This window comes from Monopterus albus, unplaced genomic scaffold, assembly GCF_001952655.1.
Source record: "Monopterus albus unplaced genomic scaffold, M_albus_1.0 scaffold5.1, whole genome shotgun sequence".
Classification (NCBI taxonomy): domain Eukaryota; kingdom Metazoa; phylum Chordata; class Actinopteri; order Synbranchiformes; family Synbranchidae; genus Monopterus; species Monopterus albus.
Window position 1 is genome coordinate 386,240 of NW_018127885.1, and position 26,848 is coordinate 413,087.

The 26,848-nt window shown below is 41.7% G+C and overlaps 3 protein-coding genes across 4 annotated transcripts; 1 reads left to right on the forward strand and 2 right to left on the reverse strand.

The window, feature by feature from the left end:
• Positions 1 to 15: 15 nt before the first annotated feature.
• On the reverse strand, positions 16 to 4,318 carry fam185a (family with sequence similarity 185 member A). Of its 2 annotated transcripts, none has more exons than XM_020614201.1 (8): positions 3,570 to 4,318; positions 3,330 to 3,439; positions 2,497 to 2,589; positions 2,168 to 2,306; positions 1,408 to 1,449; positions 1,219 to 1,314; positions 967 to 1,098; positions 16 to 822 (listed from the first exon to the last, which is right to left on the reverse strand). In XM_020614201.1, exons 1-8 carry the CDS (start codon positions 4,003 to 4,005, stop codon positions 710 to 712), a joined length of 1,161 nt encoding a protein of 386 aa, XP_020469857.1. In that variant the 5' UTR covers positions 4,006 to 4,318; the 3' UTR covers positions 16 to 709. The 2 variants fall into 2 exon arrangements, with proteins under 2 accessions (XP_020469857.1, XP_020469849.1); XM_020614193.1 differs by having other exon boundaries at positions 967 to 1,101; positions 3,570 to 4,312.
• A 1,001-nt stretch (positions 4,319 to 5,319) lies between these two features.
• LOC109968002 (SH3 domain-containing protein C23A1.17-like) lies at positions 5,320 to 12,371 on the reverse strand. Its single transcript, XM_020613969.1, has 2 exons — positions 8,656 to 12,371; positions 5,320 to 6,759 (listed from the first exon to the last, which is right to left on the reverse strand). The coding sequence occupies exons 1-2, from the start codon at positions 12,188 to 12,190 to the stop codon at positions 6,059 to 6,061; spliced, it is 4,236 nt and encodes a 1,411-aa protein (XP_020469625.1). The 5' UTR covers positions 12,191 to 12,371; the 3' UTR covers positions 5,320 to 6,058.
• A 4,854-nt stretch (positions 12,372 to 17,225) lies between these two features.
• Positions 17,226 to 26,768, forward strand: LOC109967503 (round spermatid basic protein 1-like). The gene is made up of 8 exons (XM_020613132.1): positions 17,226 to 17,821; positions 18,077 to 18,202; positions 18,716 to 19,386; positions 22,938 to 23,075; positions 23,204 to 23,346; positions 23,489 to 23,656; positions 24,151 to 24,262; positions 25,054 to 26,768. The coding sequence occupies exons 1-8, from the start codon at positions 17,332 to 17,334 to the stop codon at positions 26,722 to 26,724; spliced, it is 3,519 nt and encodes a 1,172-aa protein (XP_020468788.1). The 5' UTR covers positions 17,226 to 17,331; the 3' UTR covers positions 26,725 to 26,768.
• The last annotated feature ends 80 nt before the right edge of the window (positions 26,769 to 26,848 follow it).

A 26,848-nucleotide genomic window follows, 5' to 3' on the forward strand; every position in this document is an offset into this window, starting at 1 on the left:
CAAAAAAAAAGCAGGACAGTGGCAGGCATCCTTCTCCACATGCTACAACAGCGTGGCTTCATAGACTCAGTGCATGTCCAAATCTGTCTCCTGTTGAAAAGGTATGGTGCATCATGAAGAGGAGAATAAGATGCCGACAACCACGGACTGTTGAGCAGCTGAAGTCTGGTATCCAGCAAGAATGGATCGGTATTCCACTGGCAAAACTGCAACAGTCAGTATCCTCATTTCACAAATGATAAAGAGGTGCAAAAAGAAAGGTGATCTAACAATGATAAATAAACTTCTGTCCAAATGTTCGCTTACTCTGTTGTTGGCATCAAATTCTGAATGTTTATATTTACAAAATGCAATTAAGTTGGTCAGCGAAGACACCGAGAACCTTTTCTTTTTACTTTTGTCAGTTAAAGGTTCCAGCAAAGTAACAAATCACCAATTTTTAGTTTTTACTGCATTTTGGAAAGTGTCCCAACTTTTCTAGAAATGGGGTTTGTACAAACCAACACTGAGTTTCTAATTAACATTCAAACTATGTGATGGTTCAATGCAAAACAACACTATGCTTTCCAGACTTAGTGAATATACAGCGATTCTGAAATACTGTAGATGATATACAGTATAATGTCCTCACTGAAAATATAGTCATTCTCAGCTAAAGGTACAGATCTGGCCCTGGCTTTAAGCCCTAGGATTCCTGTCACTTGTAACCTCAACTCCCAAGTTTCAGTGAATCAAACCAGCTTTGTGTCTTGAGCCTGACAGAGCCTCTGTCTGCCTGAGCTCTAACCCACTGGTCCACTGGAGACGCTGTGTTCATAAAACCTGAGAGGGATACCAAATAGGACAAAGGAGAGAAATACAGGAGACATTCAGAGAGTAGAAGGGAAACAGAACGTTCTGAGCTGATTTACTTGTTGGCGGGTTTAGCTAAATAACTGTGCTGTAAAGTGTGATATAATGGCATACCCGTAACTGTGGTTTGGCCATGAGTTGTTTTGTTTTCTACTCCAGACAGAACAACCTCTGGGCTGATCTCCACTGACGCTCCACACAGCTCCACCCCAGCTCCTAATGAGGAGGGGACACGCACACACACCACTCCTACGTATGACAGATGAGTGAGTGTTAAACTATGAAAAAGAATATGACTCAATATACAGACCAGTACACATGAAGGAAAGCTGTGTTTGTATGGTGAGAGTTCTTATATGTATTTACCTTCCTGACTGTGCAGCTCAGCACTGCTGCCATCTCCCACATAGACATCAATACCCCCGCTGTGAGAGGAAACCTTCAGGAAGCTGTTTGACCCATCTGCAACAGCAAAGCATGCCTCAGGCGTTGTGTATTTACCAAGCAATGTAGATGCCATAAGTATGCCAATTTGCAATCAGTCAGCCTGCTTACCTATAACTGTATCTCCAGACACGTTCTTCACAGTGGCATTACCTTGTAATCAGTGAAAGCACAAGGCCAGTATTGGGATTATTTAAAGTTGCTAGTAGGTCATTTACAAAATATGCCAACAGTAAATACTGTGGACAATCTGGCCTCCGTCACAGACTGTATGTATCTTAAACCTATTGAAGTCAACAAGATGATCGTTTCCATGCATTCTATGACAAAAGGCTTATCTGCATCAGGAAGAAATTAACATTCTACACAGATGATGTATTTCCTCTTCACATCACAGGGATGTTTGTTACCAACCACATTGTAATTAAATCGACACTATTTGGATGAGAGCCAGGATTCCTGATGTGCCAGAGTCCTGCTTAAGTTAACATGATGCAGCTGTGTGCCACATGCCTCGCGGATAGTGCAGGTTTTTGAAGATTTTGATGGCAGAGTGAGCTACACTAGCTGCAGGTAGCTGTAGCTCTGCTGGTAGACTGGGTGAACTGCTCATTATAGAGTTGCTCTGTCTGCTTTGATGTGGAAGTATCCTCGAAAAATGATATGGTAATGTGGACATTGTTGTTATATGTAACATCTTAATTTATAGCAATGCAGTACAAAAACACATTATTTCACTTGGAAATGTGATGGAGTAAAAGTATATCGGTACAGTACAGTACACCAACCACACAAACACTGTAGAGTAGATAAGCATGCATGCTGCAGATGCTTTGGTACAGAGGAGTGATGGGTGCAGCTGTCTGCTCACCATGTATGTGCCCCAGTTCTACCTTCCCAGAGCAGGAGTAGATGCAGCTGGACTCAGCATAGATGGCTTTGACCTTCAGAGGACCATGTTCTGTTGAAACATTCATCTTGGTGCCCTGGAGCTTCTTGACATCCACTGCCTGCAAACACACAACTGATCAGTAGACAGGGCCGCACCCAGGTGATGCATGATTTAAAGCTTTCTTCTCTGTTTTACATTGAATGAACCTTAAAGAACATTTAGACAAATTCAGTGTTCAGGCTGCTGCCGCCCTCTAATGACAGCTGAGTGTAAAATCAACTAGTACCACACAGTAACACTGTCCTCACACTATCTCCATGTGTGCTGATGTCCACGTTGCCATGGATAGTGCCCACACCTCTGACGTGTCCTCCGGTGGACTGAACCTCAACTTGATTACCCTGAGAGATGACAAACAACACTGTAAGGACCAGGAGTGACAATGTCCTTTAAATTAGGAATCCTCAACATCTTCAGCTCTACGACAAGGATTAGTGTGGTAGTTCCCAACCTCTTTTGACATGTGCACCCCTAAGACTAAGCAGTGTCTCCTTGTGACTTACCAAGAGAAGACTTGTGAGCAGTTCAACAGAAAAGTTTATTTTTCTCTTCTAAGATCATTTCATTTGAATAGAAGTATGTGTTATTTCACAGAACAGCAAAAGCTTTTAGAATAGTCAGATAACTACCATAACCATGTGCAACACAAATAAATGTATCTTCCTTTAACTGTTTCATAACCCCTCAGACTTCCAGGGACCCTCAAGTGTGGGCAACACTGTCCTTGTGGGTAGTTTAGTTTAATCCTGAACAAGATGTTTGAGGTGTAGTTGTGGTGTTTGTGGCTTTTTGGTGACACATTTTGTGCTGTAAACCAACTAAAGTTATGTTATAGCAAAAGCTGATACGCATGTTTCCACATATCAGCCAATATCGACTCCAACGTGCATTTTGAAGACTCTCAGTAAAAATGTACCCAGAGAAGTTTCATACATCCTTAAGTGAAGAAGGTGATATTTGAGTTTGTGGGTAATTTGATAGTTGCATGACGTGACAGAGAAATGGTGACAGCAGCCAGTAAGATACAGATGCATGCTCGCTTGTGTTAGGCATTAGTGTATGTTGTCATGTCATCATATACCTTGACAGAGTGCAATAAACAGTGGCCTCTATCTGTTTGCACCTTGCAGATGTCACACTCCATTTCCTTCACTTGCACGTTGCCTTTTCCGAGTGTAGTAATGAACAGATCTGACAAAACACAGATACTGAAATTATTCGGGGTCACTCTTGATCAATGACAGGTGCATTACAGCCATTATTGAACAGAGACTATCATTTTCATCCTTAACTACATCATCATGTCAAAGGAGAAGCTCACTGCTTTTGATGGGTGCAGCCAGACCAACCGACAGGCAGCTGTTCGCCTCCTCAGCGGAGATGAGCAGCTCTTTAGTCTGCTCGTCGTAGTGGACGTGGAAGCGATCCAGACCGAGCTCCGGCTCGGTGTCTGTGCCGAAGACTGTGATGAAGGCTCGGTCCGCCTCAGGGAAGGCGTGTGGGTCCAGCGGGCAGATGGAGATGCTGCAGCCCAGCCGTGCCCGCACTGTCCCGAAGGGGCTCATCGGCAGCTCCCACTGCTTCAGAGGGTTGTTTGGCCCTTTTTGTGTTTCAGACTTCGCGGGGACAGAGGTAGAGAAGGCCCGTGAAGTGTGCACAGAGCAACCTGGAACTTTGAGAGTCCTGGAGCTGACTGTGAAGAACCAGCAGCGAAGAAGTCCGACACATCCCCGCGGACCTGCTGAGCTCCGGAGCATCTCGGTCACCTTCCGGTAAACCAGCTCATTCACACCTGACACTGCTGCTTTTACCGTTTGTTAAACTAGTGAAGTAAACAACCTGCTGTCATTCAGTCAACATGGACGGTCATCACACTGGCAAGTCCGTGCTAAACCGATAGAATATGATCAGGACTTCCGGTATGAGTTTTCAAACTAAAAGCCTAGTTTACGATGACTAAAATTTACATTTTTCAGGTTAACAACAGCAGGAAAACAGCCACATGTATATTGTGTTCAGTGCTGGTATTACTGGTTCCTAGCGATTAAATAGATTTTTTTGTAAAAGGCATACTATTAAAAAGAAAAAAATAAAACAATTGGAAAAGAAATAATTAAAAGTAAGAATTGTGAAGTGCAGTCAAATAGGCCTATTGTAAAGTACAGCAATACACAATTCTGCTGAAGATGTATATAATGCAAACAGAACTTAAACGAAGAATACACTCAAGCACTGAACTAAAATAATGATGATTTTAAAAACAGGGAACTTGTTCAAAACCAAACCACTAGTTTAGTAAATCAAGCTATGACAACTGTAATCACACCAATGATACTGCGCTTAATGTCAGCCAGATTTTCAACTGGTTACACTAAATGTCTGGAACTTTAGGAACCCTAGAACCTAGTTCAAGGTCTATTGTAGGATTGCACAATACACGTACTACCTACGCACTGAGGATGGAAATACTGGTCTGAAAATAGAGTAGGCGAGAATAACTAATGATTATTTTTATGATCAGCAGATTTTCTCAGTTGTTGTTTTGCCTAGCAGAAAGCTATTTATGACTGTAATATTTTCCCACCACCCAAGGTGATGTCTTTATATCTTCTTTGGTTTGGCCAACAATAAAAAATCCACAGACATGTAGAACAGACAAAAGCAGTTAATTCTAGTATTTGACCAGCTGGAGCCGACAAATGTTTGGGATTTTTGCTTTAAATGGACTAAAACGATCAATCTATTATCAGCATAGTTGCTGATTCACTTTCTATAAATCTGCAAATTGGTTAATGGGCTAATTGTTGAAGTCCTGCAGAGAACCGATACCTCATCCCTTCCATATAGACTATTTTCTTTTCCTTTATGTTGAAGGTAAATATTTCATTTTTGGTCTGAATCAACATCACTGTAATCAACTTGACAGACTGTCTGTGCAATCTTGTCTAAACGTGGTGCCGCCCCCTTCTGGTTTTATCCAATCAAAAGCCCTCTTTGAGAACGTTTCATGTGGTGTCATTCTTACCACAAAGGCTGTAGGGAATTTGAGTTTTGAACTATGTATGCACATTCAAAGCTCGGCATGGAGCTGTTTCTGTAATTAGATCTTTTGTTTTGTTGCTCTTTTGTCTCACAAGTGTCATATCTGTGAGGAATCTGTGGCTACTTTCTTAGTAATGTTGACTAAACTCTTCTTGTTACTGAATTGATTGTAATTTAGTTTGCATTAATTTCAGCAGACAAAAAATAAAGGAATGCAAAGCTTTTCTGTAAATTCATTTTATTTATCTCAACAAACCATATTTATCACATATCCCAAACAGCTTCTAGTACTGTAATAGAAATAGTAGTTTGTTACAACAGATTTAGACTGTCTTAGTAGAAAAATAACTCTTCAGAAGTGGATTTCTCTCTCTCATCATTAAATGAATTCCACTTGACATTGACATTTAACATTAAAAGATTATATTATAAAAAGATTAATTAGAAGTATAACATGTGAAACTATTTACATCCTCAGTTACTGTTAAAGGCTATTACTGTAACCTGTAAACAAAATAGTAGGCTATGGTGAAATCAAACACCACAAGGTGGCAGCATTGTGTTAATGATGTACAGTAAATGTGTGGCGAGTATAATAAGTTTTGTTAAAACTATAAACTATGGTAGAAGATTGTACCCTCTGGAGGTCCTGGGGTCATATTTGGAGCTTTGATATCGACTTATATGGATGGAATATGTAAGGCCCTCCCAAGGGTTAAACCCTTTGTGTGTATTTTGTTTTCATACGTGCCCTGGCAGAGTCACAGCTTATGGCACAAATCCCTTTGGTCTTATCATCATCTTGACAGTTTTAAAGGACCTTCTGTGAGTGGTGGGGTAATACTCTGTCAATATGTTATGCCACGTCCCCCAGAAAATCCCATTTCGGATTCCTTTGTACTTCTCCACATAGTATCTCCCATTGAGGTTTGCAGCCAGGCAGGCATCAAACCACCAGCCAGAGCTGTAATAGGCTCCGCAGTTCCCAGATGGATAGCGGTCGTGGTCCCTGTCCGGTGTGGTGAACTCCCTGTTGTTGTGATCATACATTTTGCTGAAGTGGAGAGCATCACCTGCTGTACCAGAGTAACTGCCTACTGTCAGTCTGTAGCGCAGCCGCTCACTTGCCACCCTGAACTGCTCATACTGCGCATACGCCCTCAGCCCTTTAAAGTCCTCCAGCTCCACCCGCAGCGCCATGTCCCTGTCCCGAGTCAGCAGGTGGATCATGTTGTTGCCCAGCCAAAACTCCCCTCTGTCCACATTTCCAAACCCTGAACGGTACTCAGCCCAGCTGCGGTTGAAGCTCACGCTGCCATCCTGTCGCCGCTGCAGAAGGGTCCAGCCTCCACCACCCAGCTCCATGTCACAGAAGACTCGGAAGCCTTTGCTGCGGATGTCAGGGGTCACCATGTACACTCCACTTTTTGTTTCTCCTCGGAGTAGGTGGTCTGAACAGTCCCTGCTCACTGTAGTGATTACAGATAAGGACAATTGGAAGAGAGTGCAAAGAATTATGAACACCTTTTTCTCAGAATTCTCTAAAAGCAGACTAGTACCCTTCTTCATATAAATGAGATATCCAACTAAAAACCTGCTTTATCTGGCAGAAATTACCATTGCAACAGTGATCATGTATGAAATGTCTTGGGGAAGCTCAGACGTGCAACAGGTCAGTGCAGAACTACTTTTTCTCCACAAAAGATTTAATGTTTTTGAAGGTGGACCTCCACAGTAGATACACAAAAAGCAAAACTAGCTTTGAGAGATAAACAACAATAACAACAAAAATGATAAGTAAAATAACTGCATTTTTGGTCTGTCTTCAATCTTCTCCTAGTCATTGCTTTAAAGAATAAAACACACATAGTGTGATGTAATCTGTAAAGAATGAGGTAAACAAATGAGACACTCCTCTTGATCGTTATGTGTTACAGCAGGGTGAGGAAGCTGCTAGTTTTTATTTCATATGCAGTGGGTGAACCCAGATGTTAAAAGTGAAGATTCCAGAAAACTGACCTGATGCCAAATTATTCATTGGAGGACATTTTTTTAACTTTACACACACATTGTGCACACAACTGCAGCTCTTCCTTTGATGTACAGGACAAAAATGATCTCAGACTGGATAATTATGTTACGCTTTTTATATATAGGAATCATCAGAGCCTGTTGTGTGGTCCACTTTCTTGAATCCTCTGAGCTTTGATCATACCAGTTAATTTTTTTAAATGAATAAATAAAATTATAAGGCAAAAAACAGAAAAAAATTGTGCGCATCCAATCCAACTAGGAAACAGGTGCAGGACAACAAACCCGAATAAGATGAAAAAACAAGGATAAGATGTCTACGCACTGTGCACGATTTATTAGAAAACAAGGGTGTGTGGACATCTTTTTCTTGTCTTTTCATAATTAAATTATAAGACACTCAAATACTAATGCACAACAGTTCTCCAACTATTTTCTCTCAGCCTAATTGTGGTGATTTAATGTTGTCAGAAGGCAATAGCTTTTATGAGGTGGTTGTAATTTACAAGGAATTTCTTTGAAAAGGTGCAAATGCCATCTCTCGTTCCTTCTCATAATCAAATTTATATATTGTATTTACCTCTTTGTGCAGTGAATAAAGGATAAAGCCAGTCATTTTTTTATATTAACAGTATTTTCAACGGCCTCCATATAGAGACTGAAACAAACAATGAACTGTCGTTACTGATGATTAATGTCTGTCAGTCTCCAGTCTGGATTATCTTATTTTTCTGTGCCATAGACCTCCACTGTTGTTCAAAAACTATCAAAAACACATCAGGGAAACACGCCGCTGCACTGGGTGACACGTTTCTTCATTAGGAAACACAAGACCCCGATATTTGATTAAAAAAATATCCAGAGATCTTGTGCATGGGCCCTTGATTCTATCTTATTTCAGATACCGTGAAAAGTTATGACAGTTCAGAGCCTTTGGGCAACATTTCTAAGAAATATGTGGGCCTTGTAAAGAGGAAACATGTCACCTAATGCAGTGGTCTGTTTCCCTGATGTGTTTTTAATTGTTTTTGAACAACAGCGAAGGTCTTTGGCAACAGTACTGTAAACTAATCCAGGGTGGAGACTGACTGACACTGACCATGAGTAGAAGTGATTCACTGCTGCTTTTAGTCTCTGTATGGGGAGTGTTGAAAATACTATTAATCTAGAAAATGACTGGCCTCATCCTTTCATACATTTTTTTGAGGTGACTGGTTGTAAAAAAGCAAAATGGTAAAAAAAACAAATCTACATTATTTTCTGCCAGACATAGTAATCAAAGACAAAATCTGACCAGTCACTGTGGAAGTGTGAAATACAGTAATAGCTCTTGCCTTTGGATGAAAGCAGCGTTGGTAGTTTGCTGTCTGTCCTGTCAGGCCTGCTGCCTCCCTGCTTTTCCTTCTGGTGCTTTTCTAGGCGTCTGTTCAGTGCTTTTCCATCTGGACCCAGGCTGTTATTGAACAACACAGCCACCTGGTTGATTTTGACACGCAGCTCGCGTGCACTGGGAGTGGAAGATTCAGTGTCCAGGAACTTGGGCCCAGATTCAACAGTGGTTGTTGCCCTGATGTCAGGGCTCACTGTAGAGGTGGTTAGAGCACCCGAGGAAGGAGCTGGAAACATAATATTGTCTGGATCTGGAGATTGCCTGGGTGCTGCTTCCTCCATGTTGTGATGTACTTTAGCTTGTAAGCTGGAGTCAGTATTAGAAGCTAGATTTGGGTTTGTGGATCCTGGCCTAGTGCTAGGAATAACAATTGGGTGGATCCCACGCATGATTTTATTTGGTCTTGTTGTCATTGGTCTTGGTGATAGCTGACCAGCTGTTTGTGGCCTCAGATCAGACGTAGTCCTGCTGCGTGGGCTCGCTGTGAAAGCTTCAAGGAAAGTTTGGAGGTGAGGGAAGGGTCCGGGCTCCGGGCTGTTATAGATCTTTGGACCCGGGGTGATAGTTTTCATAGTGCTGGGACTGATTCCTGTCTCCCCTGGGGAATGAGTCAATTCACTAATCTGTTTTGCTGGGTCAGATGTAGGTTGAGCATTTTGGATGATGTCTGAAGTAGTCACGCTGATATGAGGAAGATTTAAATCTGTTTTGGTCTTTGGACTTGGCTTTGGTTGCTCTGCTGGTTCTGGCCTTTGAACAGGTGTTGCTCCTGGCTTGGGTATAGGTCTAGTCAGTGGTTTGTGACTGGATGGAGGCCTTGGTGTGGCTCTTTTATTGGATTCTGCTCCAGGTGTTTCATTGGGCACAGATTTTGGGTTAAGATTAGACATTTGTTCAGAGCTAGGTGTTTTAAGCCCTTGATTGGTTTGTGCTGTCTGGTTGTTGTTTATTTGTGGTTTAGTCGTTTGGCCTGTCACAAGCACTGGATGTTCTTGGTTAGGGTCAGGTGTGTGGCCAGGTGTAGGCTTTTGTTTAACTTTAGAAATGTTCTGGCCGGGTTTAACATATATATTAGCATGGTCAGGTGTTAGCTTTTGTCCAGGTGTTGAGTCTCGGTCATATTTAGGCTCAGGAGATGAACTTCCATCCGAGTTCTCCATTAATTCTGTCACTGGCTCTAGGTCAGTTTTTGGCATGAGGCTTGTTGTTTCAGTTCTTTCAGATTTAGGCACTTGAACAGGTGTGAAATGTTGGCTTAGCTCAGGTCCTTGTTTCTTTCTTTTTTCTTCACTTTTCATTTTTCTCTCAGGCATTTGGTTTTCCTCAGCCTTGTCAGTTTCAAGAGTATGATGCTGTTCTTTGTCTGGTTTTGAGTTTTGATTAATAATTGGGCTTTCAACAAATTCAGGCTGCCGGTTAGTTACAGGTGTTTGATGAGATGTAGCTCTTTGGACAGGAGGCTTAGATGTTTGCTGAAAGTTTGGCTTTTGCAAAGGTAACTTGTTTTGAGCATCTACATGATTATGTTTAGATGTTTGATTGTTTTTTACATTTTGATCAGCTGTTACATTATCAGGTGGAGCTCTCTGGTCATGTTTTGAAATTTGAACTTGTATATTGTCACTGCTAGGTTTAGAGTTTTGGCTGGTTCTGGGTTTTTCCTGAGAAGGCCTCTGATTTTGGTCTTGTTTTGTTTTTTTGCCAGGCAAAGGAACTTGGTCATGTTTATGGTCATTCTTAGGATGCTTTAGTGTTTGTTTATGCTGTTCTCCAGGCTTCAGGTCTGGTGGAGATATTATCCCATCCGTAGTGTTTGAGCTGATGTTCTTTTTAGCAGTCCCAGTGCTGTGGTCTGTGATTTCTGGGAATGTAGTTGTATACAAGTTCTGACTGGGAGTAGCAGTGGTTTTAGTTGAGCTAACTCGACCCTGGAAACCCTCCCCAGGTCTTATGCTAGTCGTAGAGGTGAACCTAGCAGTGGTGCTGGTTATCTGATGCTCAGAACCACCCAGTGCGCTTACTGTGTCTGTCGTTGTTGGGCTATCCACGGTCCTAAAGTCTGCCTCTGCATCAGAGGTGCCAGCTGCTCCAAGGTCTGTGCTTTGGGTTGGTGGTCCATAAGCAGTTATCATGGTCCCTAGATTGACATTTGTGATCAAATGTGAAGTGTCCACGGAATCATGCCTCAGAGTTGATCTAATGGCCGACTGAGGAGTCGGGCGGAATGAAACAAAGTCTGTTCTCTCAGCTGCTTTGCTGGATGCTAATTGTCCATCACTGTCTCTCTGTACACTCTGGACTGTTTTTTCTTCATCTGATTTGATCTCTTTATCTGTCTCTCTGTCCTCCTCCTCTTCCACCTCCTCCTGTTTTATACTTGTATCTTTTTCTGCATGCCCAGAGCTTCCAATCTGTTTTTGTGTATCATTATTTTGCTTTGCTTTTATTCCCTTTCCTGTTTCTGTGTCCTTCTCCTCCCTGTGCTGCTCTCTCTCCTTATTCGGCTCACGGTCCTCAGGCATCTTTATTCCATCACGGTCCCTGATGTCTTCACCAGTTTGTGTCTGATTCTCTTCCTTTATTTTGTCTCGCTTCAGGTGATGGTCACTTTCTGGTGTTTTCTTCTTATTTTCTATATTAGTGGTTGTCTTTCTTCCTTTTCCTCTTTCCAACTGATCCTCTTGATCTCTCTTTGAAGATCCTTTTCTATCTTTTTCTTTATTTCTGTCTGTGTCTGTCTCCCTGTTGTTTTTTCCAACCGTCTTTTGTCCCACTAATCGCTTCTTTCCACCAGCATTTGGCACTTTTGCCCACCCCCACCTGTCCTTTCCTTTTGCCTGCTCCGATTTATTTTTTCCATCCTTTTCTGCCAGTTCTTTTAAGGTTTCTTCTTTCTCATTTTCTGTTATGGTTTCTATATGGCTACCTCTTTTGGATTCCCATTCCTTTCTTTCTGTCTCATCCATAATTGTTCTTTTTTCTGCGTCAGTGTCACTATCCCCTTCCACTGTAACCTTGTCTGTTTCACACTCTTGTCTGAAATCTTTCAGTGTCTCAGGAGCTCTCTCATTCATCCAGTTCCTCTCATCCTTATGTCTATCCATACCCTCATTCAGATTCCCATGCTCTCTCTCACTTTGCCTCCCACACTCTCTCTCACTTTGGCTTACTGTACAGTCTGCACACATTTTCCTCAGTTGATCCACATCGTCCTTCAGCTTATGCAGATCCTTCCTGATCTTCTCCAGCTCTGTAAGCTGCTTTGGCAAATGAACAGTCAACGGTGGCAGACTGAATAGATAGGGGCACATGTGCTCATCCTCCCCCTGTCTGCACATCCCCTCAGGCCTCAAGGTTGCAACGCAGGGCCCATATTCCTTATCCCCCAGGAGGTCTCCTTCACCAGAGTCTGCTGTGGTCCAAAAGAGGCTCGAGAAGGCCAGCAGGGTTCCAAATACGCACAGTGCTGTCAACCCCATTGTGTCTTGAGAGTAAAGAGTGAAGGGAGAGAAGGGAGAGAGTGTAAATAAGACCCACCTCAGTTTGTGGCGCACAGTGACAGTGAGGGGAGGAGATAAGCAGGCAGGGAGGAGGAACTGATGGAACTGTTCACTGGAAAGTGAGCCTGTGAGAGAGATGAGGAGTGAGATGCTTTAAAAGGGAAGCAGGTGACAAAATAAAGGGAGGATTGCGAGGATGTTCTTATAAGTGGATGGTGATGGATGAGACAGGAGATGATACGCATGAAGTGTGAGGAATGGTAAAATATTTCTGCTTTATAATATAAGCGGAACTAGCTGTACTCTATTGTAAATCATTCATGAAAAAGCATAAACGGTAAAAGATTTAGAAAGCATGTTGTGTAATCCTATTATTACATTCCAGTGTATTTTCTCATTCTGTTTACTGTAATTCACCTAATAAAGACCATTTGTAACACATTCTCATGCCATGCTGTAATGATCAGTATAACATGGTTTTGAATGTGTGTGTTCCAGTTGCTTTGGCAGGCATCTCCCAGGTTTCCTGTCTGTGAGTCAGCAAACGTATGACAGATGTGATAAGCCAAAACATAAATGTGAATTACATAAATTGATGGCTGGGTTCGATCCAAGACTTAGTTAGTCAGATTTATAATATTTCATTTTAATGTAAGGTGTGTGGTTTAGTTCAGCATCTGAGTATCCAAGAAGGCCGCTTGATTTAAATGTAAGGTCTGAGAAGAGAATTTCCTCATGTACTGTACTACTGATTTTATTCATACAGTACTAATCCTCAACAAGTGTCCAGAATCTGTGATGTAGTCTCTGTGTAGCGAAGCTAATCTTACTGTGTATAGATTCTATGTTCACCTAAGGTTGGGGCTTTTAGTTATTTTGTCTGCATAGGTCAGAAAAAAGAGAGAGCAAATGTAGTCCCATGAACTAAGCGAGGTATCTGAGGCTTCAGTTTTTCAGACCTGGTGTGTAAATGTCAGTCCCCCCCATGGGATATGAGATATCAGTGAAAGCATGCAATGCCTGTGTTCATTGTTTCAGATCTGTGTCCATTCTTAATGCTTTGTTTACTTAAATTGTCTTGTGATGAAACATGACACTTGTGCACTTTTGTTCTCTGTTTCTTTCACTGGCCAGTTGTTCTGACTGCACGAAGCTGGAGACGCTTCTCAGCTGTCCAGTAATGACTAAATAAACCATTTGTTTAGAGGGAGAACTGTGGGAAACATCAGAGTAGAAATGAAGAGTCGGTAAAGAGGGAAGAAAACGGGTCACTCTACTGGCCTGTAAGTTCATAGCTACGTCTGAAGAAACAGTACCTTGTGAGACCATAACCCTAAATGCTACAATTTGTTAAAAATGTTAAAGTTTGAACTTCAGTTCAACTTCTCAGTTTAGAAAAAAATCTTTTAATATGGTTCAGCTAAGGGCTACTAGACTATACTGAGGCCTGGTAATCTGTTCATATTTATATATTCATATATTTATTACATTTCTGTTCATCTGTCATTTACACTATATGGCTTTACATGCCAAGCTGGACCCTCCTTCTCCTTTCTCTGTTAAAGCACTTATGAGCTCATTTGACATTTGGCAACTGTTAGCAGGATAAAAGCCAGGAACAAGACCTTCCATCGTCACGTTAGTACTTCAACACTTACCATGGGAAATAGTCTGAGAGAAATGTTTACACTTTCAAAAAACTTCTGCCTGAACACTAGGCGCTATTGGTTTGTTATCATACAGCCATATTTTTCACAGCCATGCATAAATCTAGACAGTTGCTGCTTAGCAATAGGAAACTAGCCTCATACACAGGCTGAAGGAAAAACAATAATCATAATAAGATATAATACTGTTGATCAAGGTGAATATGGTTGATTCATTTGATGGTAGTCAGTCTAAAAGAATCCATTCTGTTCTCCACAGCTGCACAAATAATACCCTCACTTCTGGCTTTACCCATTTATGGACAGCAGCGTTTTTTTTTTTCTTGTCAGGGTGCCCTCTTGGGATATAGTGTTTTGAATTCCCCCAGTGAGCTTGCTTGGCCCGCTCCCTGTCCTGGATTGTATAAACACTGTGGTTTTTTCCATACAGACTAGAACAAACATCTGACCATCAATCCAGCTTTGCTGCCTGCACTTCCTGGCAGACCACTTCATCTCCATCCACTTTGGGCAGAGCCAGTTTCATCTTGTCTGCAATGTGCGTAAATGTCTCATTTCCAAATGAACTGGAGTAAACCCAACAACTGACGTAGTGCAGCACCAGCCTATTGTCATACCACAGTCTGTCTCTCTGCCTGGAGGTACAAACCTATCTGGACAATATTATTCTACTGACTCACTGTGTGATGAGAACAAATAAACATCGTCATTTAGCAAAACAGCTAACAGACAGACAGACTGACAAATACATAGATAGATAAATAAACAGACAGACAGACAGATAGATAAATAGACAGACAGACAGACAGATAGATAGATAGACAGATAGATAGATAGATCCATGCTGTGGATTGGTGTGTATCAGTTTGAAATTAATAACTCTCTGTCTCTTTCTGTCCTCTCTATCATACATACTGCACATTCATACTCACATGAATTGTCCATTGCCAGTTCCTTAATTTTGCACTAACTACCACATTTCTTTGTCATGTGTGAGAATTGCTTCCATCGGTTAATTGGCTGATGGTGATTTTTAAAAATGAAGGCCTTACGTCTAGGCTGGATTTCCTACAGCTTGCCGGCAGCAGATATCCTCAGGTCAGTTTGTTTTAATTCCAAAAGCCTGGAATTCATTAAAACATTGTTTGAAAATTATGTCAAAGAGTTCTTGTCCTGATGAACAATAAGAAAGGCAGGTGTAATGTGGGAACAGGCTATTTGCTGCTGTTACTTTCTGGACAGGGGAGCAGACTTTGGGGTGAAAGTGGATATTTTTGATTTATTTTTAAAGTATGTTATGTAGTAGATGTTCAATAAAGGACTGAACTTTCCACCACTGCTGAAGGTGCTGCTCTGTGAAGCATTATTCTCACTCCACTGTTATGGGAACCAAAGATTCCCTCCACTCTATAGTTTTGCAAGCTGTCTTCTTCTCTATAGCAACAGTTAAGATGTCAGTACTCAGTGTAACATTCATCCAATGAACACTATGGGTCTAAAGAAATAAACACATCAAATGTTAGCATAAGCCAATGTCAGCACTGTTAAACACTGTGTAGTGGTTGCAGACATGGACAAGAAGAGCGTACAAATAAATGTGAACCGGGAGAAAGGACCATTTGACAAACTACTTAGAAGAGATGTAAGTTTCCACATCTTGTCAGAATTTGTTTCTGTTTTCTGTCATAACAAAAATAACTTTCATCCAGTATCTATGACAACATTTGTGCTCTGTACTGACAATATAATCACATAATGTTGACATTAAATTAATAATAGTACTTAGAGCTTGGATGTTGAAACTAATGACTAACCGAGTCTTGTTGTGCCGCTGACGTACACATTTTCAACAGACACCTCCCAACATCAGCAACAGTTTGCTTGCTGGGCTTCTGACTACACAGATACAAGGCTCACTCAACTTGATGATGTCAAGAAAAATGCCTCTCAATATATTTTCTTAACTCTACTGCCACCTAGATATGTTTTAAAGAAATGTCTCTGAATATACAGAATCCAAATATCAGTGATTCATTTTGACATGAAAATCGGACAATATATTCTTAGGTCGCAGATCTTTTGAAACAAAAAAATTAAGTTATGAAAGCTATTTCTTGATTCATTTGCCTATTTACAATCCTATTTATGAGGAATTCTTATTTTCAGCTATTTGAAAATTATGCATTGAAAACTTTTGTAATACATGAGCAATTTCTTTGGTATAAGAAAGGACATACACATGGGATGTGGTAAAATCATGATGTTTTTAGAAAAATTATGTGCTTATAAGACTGTGTTTGTGCATTTGTTATTAATTTATTACATTTCATATTAATATATTAGAAGTGTACAGCAATGTGTCAAAATCAAGGTTTTTGGTAGCTCATTTTAAAATGTAAAAGTTTCTTTTTTGTTGATGGCGGCATAATATTAACTATCAATCATCACAGTAACGGTCACAGCATTATCACAAAATGTAGCAACACAGCAGCTGAAAGTCACCCTCTTCTCATATTCATATTCTCTTTTTTGTTTTCTCCTGAGTGTTTTTTATGTTGTCATGTTTTGTACAGACGGTAGATCCTGCTCATGCAAATTTGTGATTTTAGGCTATATAAATAAAATTTAAATGACTTGGTTAAATTTTGATGTACTTTTGTTTTTTTTTTAGTATGTGTGGGCAGGCAGTCACATGTTCAAAACAATAATAGAAGATGGGCTCCAGACAGGAGAACAGTCCCAAAAAGGAAACAGGTAAATCACACAATCCATCAGTTCCGTTTCATTAGTTTTCATAATTAGATCAAATAATAATAATCACAATAAATTCAAAGCAGTGAAATAATGCATATACCTATTAAGTAAGCACAATGTCTTTCACTCTAATTATTGGAAACAAAATGTATATGGTCTCTTATTCTCTCATGCATTAAGATTACATTTTATTGATCCCTGGGGAAAAGTCTCACTATTTAAACATTTTCTAAAGGTAAAATTGATAAAAAAAAAAAAACTAAAAGAACCCTTTTAGCCTATGTCAGAATGTGGCACTGTAACACAATGACATGTGATATTAGATAACCTAACCCATATCTGAATGTATAGAGTGTATGAAACCACACATCTGGCCTTTCCTTATTATTTTATTTTTTTCTCTGTCCTTATTTACTTCTTTTGCTTTCTTTGCTTTTATTTTCTGTCTTCTCTAGATTGCTATTCCTTCTGTTTCACCCAATATTGCGATGCCTGTAATGTTCAACTTGCTGACAGATCTGTGTATTTTGCTACACTGGTGTATACCATTAAAGCTATATTAAAAAAAATCAACTTCTTTTCTTGCAGGTTGTAAACACCCTGCGTCATCGTGCGTCTGACGTTTTACGTTAAGACCCGCCCCCGGCCTGACTCTCACGCATCAGTAACGTCTGACCGTAAAAAATAGAAAGTTCCAAGATGGCTGAGTCCGTGGACTCCATGCATTTCGCAGCAAACAGCAAAACAAATTCCCCTAAACCCTTGACAGCAAAACGACCGCCGGAGAGCCGATCGCAGTCTTCCAGCGACATTTATCCACCGCCCCCCAAGAAAGTCCGGGTGGAGGAGAAGGGCCTGAAGCACAGGAAACTGAACGGAGAGTTGTGCGCAGAGGAAAAACACAACGGGAAGCAGAGTTGTGGGAGCCCAGCGAAATGGAGTTTCGGCCCGGGCAAGGCGAGCCACTCCACCGCCGCCGCGGTCCCAGTTACTCCCGCTCGGAAAATCTTCAAAATCAGCAACTTCCTCGCCTCACCTCCCAAAGCGAAGAAGGCGAAAAACAAACGCCACAAGGAGAGGGTGAAAAGCAGTGAAGCGCGGCGGAGCTCCGCGGTCGGTGTGGGGAAAGTGAGCCCAGCTAGCTGCCATACAAAGACCGAGAACGGCGACGTGAAAATGCTACAGAGAGGTAGGACAACACTGACGACCCGCTCTCTGCAGCACTTTGTTTACTCGGTTTATGATCAGATTCAGAACTCATCCGGATGTAGTGCTGCAATAAAACAATTTATTAAATGATTACATAATTTGCTCTACCACAGGCCCCAGTATTTATTAGGCCCAGGTGGTGATACATACACGTGGAAATGTTTGTTAGTCAGCTGTTTCAACATGAATGTAACAGCATTTCACCCAACTCGGTCTCTTCTTCTGCTCTACTCAGACCATCGTATCAAAGAGGAAGACAGAGAGAAGAAAAACGAGAAGAATAAAGAGTGGAGAAATCACAAACCTCCACCTGGACATGACATTTCAAGAGAAAACGGAGAAGTGGTTTCCCCACAGAAGGGTAAGAATGAGACTGGCCAATTAGAATAAAAACGGTTATTCTTTCTCCAAAATTATTTTAGGACAAACCTGAATGACAATAAATATAAAATTAAAGTATCATAAATATGTTTTGCCCACATAGGCTGCAGTCTTAGAGATGTGACAATACTGCACTCAAGTTGCTTCTTGTTGCTAAAGGCAGAAAACAGGGCAGAACAGTGCACATACATTCAGTCGGATTAAATGTAATTTAATTATTAAATGTGGTTTAAATCATTCTGTCAAAATTTAGAGGGAAATACACATTTTTAAAGAGGTAAAAGAAGTGTCTTAATTTCAAATTCATTAAACACACATTATTTTACCGGTACATTAAAACAACATAAAGGAACAAAGAGTTATCGAAGTTTAAGTGCAGTCTCAAGTATTTAACATTGTCACTTAAAGTCCCCACATGCACTGCATTTCATAGGCCCTAAATAATGCAGACCATTGAACCTAATATGTAAGAATGTCACATCGTCTATCACAGAATTGAAGGAAAAGCCCAAAGCTGCTTCAGAGGACGACCTCCTCCTGAAGAAACTTAAGAAGAAGAAGAAAAAGAAGCACAAAGATGGGGAGCGAGTGAAGGAGAGGCACGGCCGACCCAAGATGTATCATCGCTCGTGTCAGACGATGTGTTCAGGAGTTTCTCTGGGTCTGCCTGAATTCCTGAGCCAAATCAATGGGAACAACAGTAGTTTACTCGGCACTGCAGCACCACAACACCATCAGGAATCTTCTCTCACTGCTGCCACCACTGTTTCCATCTCCTCCATGGTAAGGGACAGGCTTGGCTACAGCTCCCTGCTCCACTGTACCCCAGAACCAGCCCTGCCGGGTTTGGAGTTTGGCCGTCTGATCCACATCGAGCACCAGGCCAATGGAGGAGCATCTGTGGTGCACGCCTACAGCGACCAGCTCTCCTCTCTGTCTCCGGTCGAGATACAGCGCTTTGCAGATGAGTTTGTGACCCTGTCATTCAGCGAAGACAATGCCCAGGCTGCATGTTTTGTGATGGGAATCATCCATGGAGCGGCATCCTACCTCCCAGACTTCCTGGACTACTTCTCCTACAAGTTCCCTAACGCACCAGTGAAGATGGAGGTGCTCGGGAAGAAAGACATAGAGACGACAACCATGGCCAATTTCCACTCTCAGGTGAGAACATTGTCTTTTCTTTGGTTTTTGCTCTGTACTGTGGAGAGGGTTGGAAGTTTGCATGTGAGAGGATGCTGAACGGTCCACTTTGATAGTGTGAAGTGTCAGGTTGTAGTTGGGAGGTGTGAGCAGCACGGATTCAGCTGCCGCAAGCTGAAACAACACATCCACAGTTATTTATTTTATTGTAATTTTCTTATTTTTTTGAGATTTTACATTGCGTGTGTCAGTCTGTTGTTAGGCAGGTCTTTTTTCGTGCTGATCTAAGCCGTGTTTATTCCTGTGTTCGCGTGTTTCTGTGTCCAGGTTGTCTTGTGGAGCTGAGCCCTGATGGTGTGTCCCATCCTCTTTTGTCACATATGTGTTTTTGAAAACCACCTTTGTTAGAGCGACTGATAACATTCATGACACCTTCAGTTGGTGTTGTGCTTTCACGTCTGGGAGAGCTTAAAAAGAGTCTGCATTTGAGAGAACGCTTTCATAGTAGCCTTGGTTTGTGTTAACAGTTTTGGATTATTGTTCAGGATATTTCATTTGTTTCTTGTGACTTTTCCTGTCATACAGTTGTAATTTATTTTTGATTTCTTCATTTAAAAGCATGTAAGGGTTTTTCAATTCATAGATCAGAGAATAACTTTGCAACACCAGTGCAGACTGAATGTTTTTATAAAGAGTTTGGCTTTGGTTGTTTGCAGAAAGAACGTTTCATTAAATTACCCATGATGTATCATCAGAAATCTCCAGTTTTGGTTGATTTTTTTTCTTCATGAGCACCTGCACATGCTAAAATGAGACATAAATATCTAAAGAGATGCCAAGAACTAGATTTTTAAATGATTTGTCAATAATTGATAAATATTTCTGTTTGCCTTAATCTGATGGACCCTTACAGCGGCAGCATCTCGCTGGATAGAGTTAAAGTCCATCGGAAACAGATGAGAAATTAGAGTTCTAAATTTAAAAAGGGACGTAAGTATGTAAGCACCCTACACCTTGTATTCTAGCATCAACATTTAAGTCTGGCAAACCTAGAATCTTCATGCCAGCGACTCCTTACCGGGAAGGAAACGTATCTCTCAGGGTCGCACTGATACTCCATGTGCTCTGTAATCAGATATTGCTTCAGCTTGTCTGGCATCGTGATGTTCTCCGCTTCCAACATAAGGCAGATGGTGCATTTTCTCCTGTTGCTGTTCTCACTAAAAACAAGCCCTATATATTCTTCCATACAGGCGAACAGTGTTAAGGTGGAGAATCGGATCTGTTCAGCGCTCCTGTTGCTAAGTGGCCGGTGTGATGTGTCAGAATCTACTGGCACTAAACTTGGATGCAGGATTAATGGATAACAGTCTTGCACAATAAAATATATTGTGTAGCTTGGTTCAGTTTTAATAGCACAGCTCGGTTTTCCCCCCCTGTGTCTGTGTCACAGACCCCGGGGGGGCTTCATTTCTCACTTGGATAAGCACCATTTTACAGTGTCCCAGACGGTGTCTTGTGATGTTGTTTTTCTTTTTAAATAACTCCTAATGAATTTTTCTTATGGTAAAGAAATGCAAATACTCTTTGAGAGAGTATGCAACAAAACTGATTATAAACAGTTAATGAAAAGTCAGTGGGCATACTTCTGCTGTAGTCGAGGCAAACAGTGTGACTGTTGAACTATTTTTGTTAAATGTTCAAATGTCAAAGATGTTCAGTGGGCTGGGGGTCTGGTTAAAATGCCATGTGTCAGTTGTCCTGCTTTGTCTTCAGACAGTCCCACAGTAGGTTTAATACAGTTAGGCTAATTTTTCTGCTGAAAAATAAATTCTTCTCCACAAAAAAAAAAAAATCACACCAGATGCGATGGCGTGCTTCTGCAGAGAGAGGAATGGAGTCCTGGTGGTGTGGGCAGTCCTTGGGAAGTCTCTCTCTCCAGAGCAGATGAAATATGAGTTGGTTTCAAAGTTTTACTCATCGGTAAAAAGACTTTCCTCCAGACTTTTTTTTTTCAGGGGGGGGATTATTTGATCTGATGTTTAAACTTGGAAGACGTTATTTGGAAATTGCTTTGCTTTCCTGCTCTGTGGACATTTTAACTCATTTTTCACACACATAAATACTTACAGAGCCTGTATTGGTTTAATCTGCATCTGGTGTCATTAGCTGTCAAAAGGGTGACATTTACCCTCTTTTTCCACTGTTATCACATCTCCCCATTAGTGTGATGCAGGCCTTTATACAAATTGACTGTTTTTTTGCTTGTAATTCATAACTTTTGTGACATAGTAACACTAATACCTCTGTCTGCCTTACAGATTTGTCCATGGTAACGTGGTTATACTGTAACATAGATGCACCTTTTGGTACAGTGTTTCTGTAGTGTTTGCAATTTACAATATAGTAACTGTAGCCATGCAGTTTGAGTCGTGTTGTATTGTTGTTTGCACTTTGCACCTTTCTTTACTGTACATGCAGGATATCTTACTATTTTGTTATGCATGTAAAGTAAACCTTTAGGTGCCAGAAGGGTAATTGGGTTTACAGACTGCTGCCAATGTAATACAAACGGAAACGTACCGAAATAACTAAGTAACAGTAAATGCACAGTAAGCACACAGCCGATGCCACAGTCAAAAAATAATCTAGAGAAGAAGAAAAAGCCAGAAACGAAGGAATACGCTGTCACATCTACTGCTGCTAACAGGCCAGGTTACATTTTGTTTAAAAAGCCAGTACATTTTGCTAAAAACTATCCTTTGAGTTGCACCTTCTCCTGATGGAAGCAGAGTAAATCCAATTTGTGGAACGTGCTCTGAGTTCAGAAAGACGGCCTGAACGCACTCTGTGTAAAATGTGTACATTATACACACAGAATCTATTTATTGAACATATATTGTATATATCTCTATCATTTAAACTTAGTTGTGTTGCATTTAGACTTCCATCTGGATCAGTATAGCTGTTTAATGCAGTGTAACTGCATTATACAGGTAGTGTTATTAATAGTATTAGCTGTATTAGCTGAGACATCCTGCAGTATATTGCGATGTAACATAACACAGCAAGCTAACAGAGTAATCATAGTGGTGAGTCACCCTTATTCTGGCACATAATACACCTTTGTATTAAAGTCCTGTTAACTGGCAGATATTGATGGAATTTTAATCGAGTGCTATATTAAAGACAGGTGCAGTGTAAAGGCCATACCATTTACTTGCTCGCCTCCCTTTTGTCGACATCACTTGCCTTAAAATGTCTCTGAACAACTGAAATTTCTTTGCCGCCGCCCATGGACCTGCTCAGTCTACTTAGGTAGTATTGATGTTAAGTGGTATCAGTGTGTAGTCTCTGTTAACTTTTACAAGTACTAGAGGGTGATATTGGACTTGAAACGAACACTGGTATTGTATAGGCGCATCCCTAATAAAAGGTGAATATGGTTTTTAAAAAGGTTTAGAGTGGAAGTAGACTACAGGGTATGTTTAGCTGTAGATTAATCGCAGTAATATTTATCAATGCCTCCTGGGTAAGGGTCTGATCTGTCCCTGCTGCCGTCTCTGCTGCAGGTGAAGCGGACATATTCCCAGGGAACTTATCGTGCTGGGGCCATGCGGCAGGTCAGTCTGGTCGGAGCTGTGGATGAGGAGGTCGGCGACTACTTCCCAGAGTTCATCAGCATGTTAGAGGAATCTCCATTCCTACAGGTTGGTGTGTTTGTTGAGTCTGTGTATGTACAAACCCCTGCACGCAGTGGATGCGTGAACATGCCTGCATATTTGTTTTTACGTGTTTTCTGATGAGTCATTAAGCTTCTCACCTCGTGTTTTTGCAGCGGACTCTGCCCTGGGGCACATTTTCCAGTCTGCGGCTGCAGAGCCCCACTGAGAGCGACGATGGCCCCATCATGTGGGTCAGACCTGGAGAACAGATGATCCCAATGGCAGACATGCCAAAATCACCCTTTAAAAGGAAAAGGTGAGTGGAGATATAGAGTATCTGTCTTCTTCATTTGTAAAAGTAGAAAAGTTAAAGGAAAAGAGCAGAGCTCTCTTAAGAAAACCCCTTTCACTTTATCTTTTACCTACTTTACATTGGCTTAAAAATAAATATATTTCAGGTCCACCAATGAGATAAAGAACCTGCAGTATTTACCCAGAGCCAGTGAGCCCCGAGAGATGCTGTTCGAGGACCGGACGAGAGCCCACGCTGATCACATTGGCCAGGGATTTGAGAGACAAACTACTGCTGCTGTAGGTGTGCTGAAGGCCGTACGCTGCGGAGAGGAGTGAGTATACACGGACATTTCTCTTCTTCTTCTCATATACAGCACCCACTTTTTCATAGAATATAACAGCCGTGTTGCCCAGATCTGGTCTGTAACTAGTGATGGTTAACAATATCTGTTTCCACTACTGGACCCTAACGAGCCGTAGACCCAGTACTTCCCTTAACCATCAAGCATAACCGCACAGTTTGACGTGGTCCGTCCTGCTTTGCTTTGCCACTGTTTCTCTTAAACCGGCAACTGTTGCATGTGCATTGTTGAAAAGCAACACACATTGGAGGTACGTCGTTTAAAAAGGGCCAACAGTGCAGATGCAATTACACAATGGGAAGATGCTGATGACAGCTTGTACAGCATCATTTGTGCAGATTGTAGTCTCCATTGTCTTTGAAAATATTCACCTTGTCAGTCAGTGTCATGTGTTGTTGACAACGTCTGCTATTGTTCATATCTGAATCAGTCCCATCAACACATCTTTGTTTATTGCTTTATAGCAGTGACACTCCTGCACGGATCACTAAAGATGTCGTGTGTTTTCACGCTGGAGATTTCCCAGATGTGGTCATGAGGCTGCAGCTGGACCTCCATGAACCTCCGCTGTCTCAGGTTGGTCAGATTTCTTAATGGAATGCAACAGAACCTGCCACTTTTCCCAATGTTATTTCAAATGTATCAAACATCCTTTAAGGATGCACCCATTGTTTGTTATATTAATTAAATGACTGTAATCTGAAAGAGGCCCTTTGTAATTATGAACCCACACAGTGTCAAGGCAAGACACCCACATGTATCAAAAGATTTGCTCATCTGCACAGAGCTGTATTTTAAGTGTCTTTCACCTTGGTTTTGGTTTTCTGGCCCATAACTTACCTGTTTTAATTCAGTCCCACACTCTCACAGATCTCATGAGCAAGGCAGTTGTTTTCAGCTCAAAAGGCCTGATATACTCACTATGCACTACCTGCTCAGCAGGTTAGCAACCAGCTGGTGAACCTAGTGGAGCATTTACTAGCTAAAGAGACATGTTCTCCAAAAGAATGGTTTGCTACTTAACTTTTTGCACATTTGTCACATTGACTTTAAGGTGTTATGTCAGTGTTTTCAGCTTGTTGCATTGTCCCTATGTTGCCGAAAAAAAAGCAAATAATGCAACTTTAAGTCCAAATGAGAAAACCAAGAACTTTTCTCTGACTTCTGACATACTGCACACTATGTTGGTGATTGGTTTAGAGTAAAGGAATGTCCCTTGTGTGTTAACTATAGCCTGTGAAATACACAGTCAGCATCAATTGCTCTTCTCTGTCTACCGTGCAGGAAGTAATGGCGAACTGTAAATGTGTTCACATTTTATTGAGGGTTTACTGAATCTCATGTGTTCACTGTCACCACCTCCACAGTGTGTGCAGTGGCTTGATGATGCAAAGCTGAACCAGCTAAGGAGAGAGGGGATCCGTTACGCCCGGATCCAGCTCTATCACAACGACATCTACTTCATCCCCAGAGGAGTTGTTCATCAGTTCAAGACTGTGTCTGCAGTCTGTAGTCTGGCCTGGCATATCCGGCTCAAACAATATCACCAACACGAAGAGGAGGAGGAGGAGGAGGATGATGAGGATGAGGATGAGGTGAAGGAAGATGAGAAGTGTGCACCAGGAGAACACACACTTCAAATCAAAGAGGAGGAGGAAGCAGAATGGAAGGAGTGCAAGCCTGCAGTACAGACAGCGATCACGCTGGAGGGCGAGGACACCGAGGAAAGGGAGGGGTTGTCCTCACAAACTCCAACACGGATTTTCAAGGAGGAAGAGCAAGAGAACAGAGCCGAGATGGAGTTGTCGACAACACAGTCCCCACCTTTTGTCAAAAAGGAGAGACATGAAGGTGTCCTTACTCACACACACATGGAGCCTGAAGCTAAGAAAGAGGAAGGCCGGGCAGGGGGAGATGCCGGTGCAAACGCATGTCAGACACTGCAGAAGTGCCACGTGGAGGCTGGTGTGGTCAGTGCGCCCTCTAAGTCACTACAGCAAATTAGGAAAGACAACAATGTGGAGGAAGAGAGACAGCAAAAGACATTTCTGCCAAATCAAGGTCTAAAAGAGAAAACTAAAGACAGTCTGATGAGGACTTACCACACACTACAAATCAAAAAAGAAAAGGACAAAGTAAAAAGAGAGAGAGATGAGAAGGAAAGGCCTAAAGAGAAGAAGGACAAGGATCAAAGCAAAGAGAGGGATAAAAAGGACAAGGGGAGGGACAGGGATAGAGAGAAGGACAGGATGAGAGAGCAGGAGAAAGTTAAGGGCGAGGGTGGTACACTGACACAGTTGTTGCCACAGATGAGGAAAAAAGAGGACGAGATGCAGACGAGAGAGAGCAGTAAAGCCTCTCAGACTTCGCTCTCTGCTCAGGGAGATGAGAAGTGGGCCAAGGACTGTGACTCAAACACACAACCCCACATCAAGCGAGAGGAGCACGACAGAGACAGGGGAGGCGCACAAGCAGCACCTCACTTACAGCTAGACAGGGAAGAGGCTCGAGACGCCTGTTCACATAAAAAAAAGTCTTCACATGGGAAGAAGGAGAAGAGCGGGCACAGGGAGGGCAACATGTCGAGTACACAGGGAGTGCAGGCAAAGTCAGGGAGGGAGGATGGGAGGACAGGCACTCTCAAACATGCAAACCTTCAGGTTAAGAAAGAAGGAAAGAAGGACAAAAATGTCAACATTAAAGAGGAGAAGAAGAAGCCTGCTTCTGGTCCCGTGCCACCAGAACACAAACCACCACGGACGCTCATCACCTTTGACCTCTTTAAACCACTGGAGGCTCATCAGACTCTGGCCCTTTCCTTCACAGACCGTAGACTGAAGAGCCACCATTACAGTGACTCTCGATGCTCCTCCTCTAAGTCTGGGTCTGACACTCGGACAATTGTGCCCTCTAAAGGACCAAAAGTAAAGGACTTAATGCAGGAGAAACCTGCCACACCCCTACAGGACACTCAGTCCCCATTAAAACAGCCCCTGAAAACACACACATCCCAAACACAGAAAGACTTCTTAACATGAATATCTAGATTTGTAGTCTTTTTTTTCTGTACAACTTGCGCTGAGGCTTTGTTAAAATATTCGAAAATGCATCCTTCCTTCAGACGTGCACTGGTCTTTGTAATCTGTACTGGAAGAGAGGATG

Excerpts from the sequence above, each read along its gene's own strand:
- fam185a (XM_020614193.1), bottom strand. The coding sequence starts at position 4,005 with ATGCTCCGGAGCTCAGCAGGTCCGCGGGGATGTGTCGGACTTCTTCGC. Across the intron at positions 1,315-1,407 it reads GTCTGGAGATACAGTTATAG|ATGGGTCAAACAGCTTCCTG; the intron begins GTAAGCAGGCTG and ends TTGCTGTTGCAG. Across the intron at positions 823-966 it reads TGGCCAAACCACAGTTACGG|GTTTTATGAACACAGCGTCT; the intron begins GTATGCCATTAT and ends TATCCCTCTCAG.
- LOC109968002 (XM_020613969.1), bottom strand. The coding sequence starts at position 12,190 with ATGGGGTTGACAGCACTGTGCGTATTTGGAACCCTGCTGGCCTTCTCG. Across the intron at positions 6,760-8,655 it reads AACGCTGCTTTCATCCAAAG|TGAGCAGGGACTGTTCAGAC; the intron begins GCAAGAGCTATT and ends TAATCACTACAG.
- LOC109967503 (XM_020613132.1), top strand. The coding sequence starts at position 17,332 with ATGGCTGAGTCCGTGGACTCCATGCATTTCGCAGCAAACAGCAAAACA. Across the intron at positions 18,203-18,715 it reads AGTGGTTTCCCCACAGAAGG|AATTGAAGGAAAAGCCCAAA; the intron begins GTAAGAATGAGA and ends CGTCTATCACAG. Across the intron at positions 24,263-25,053 it reads ATGAACCTCCGCTGTCTCAG|TGTGTGCAGTGGCTTGATGA; the intron begins GTTGGTCAGATT and ends CCACCTCCACAG.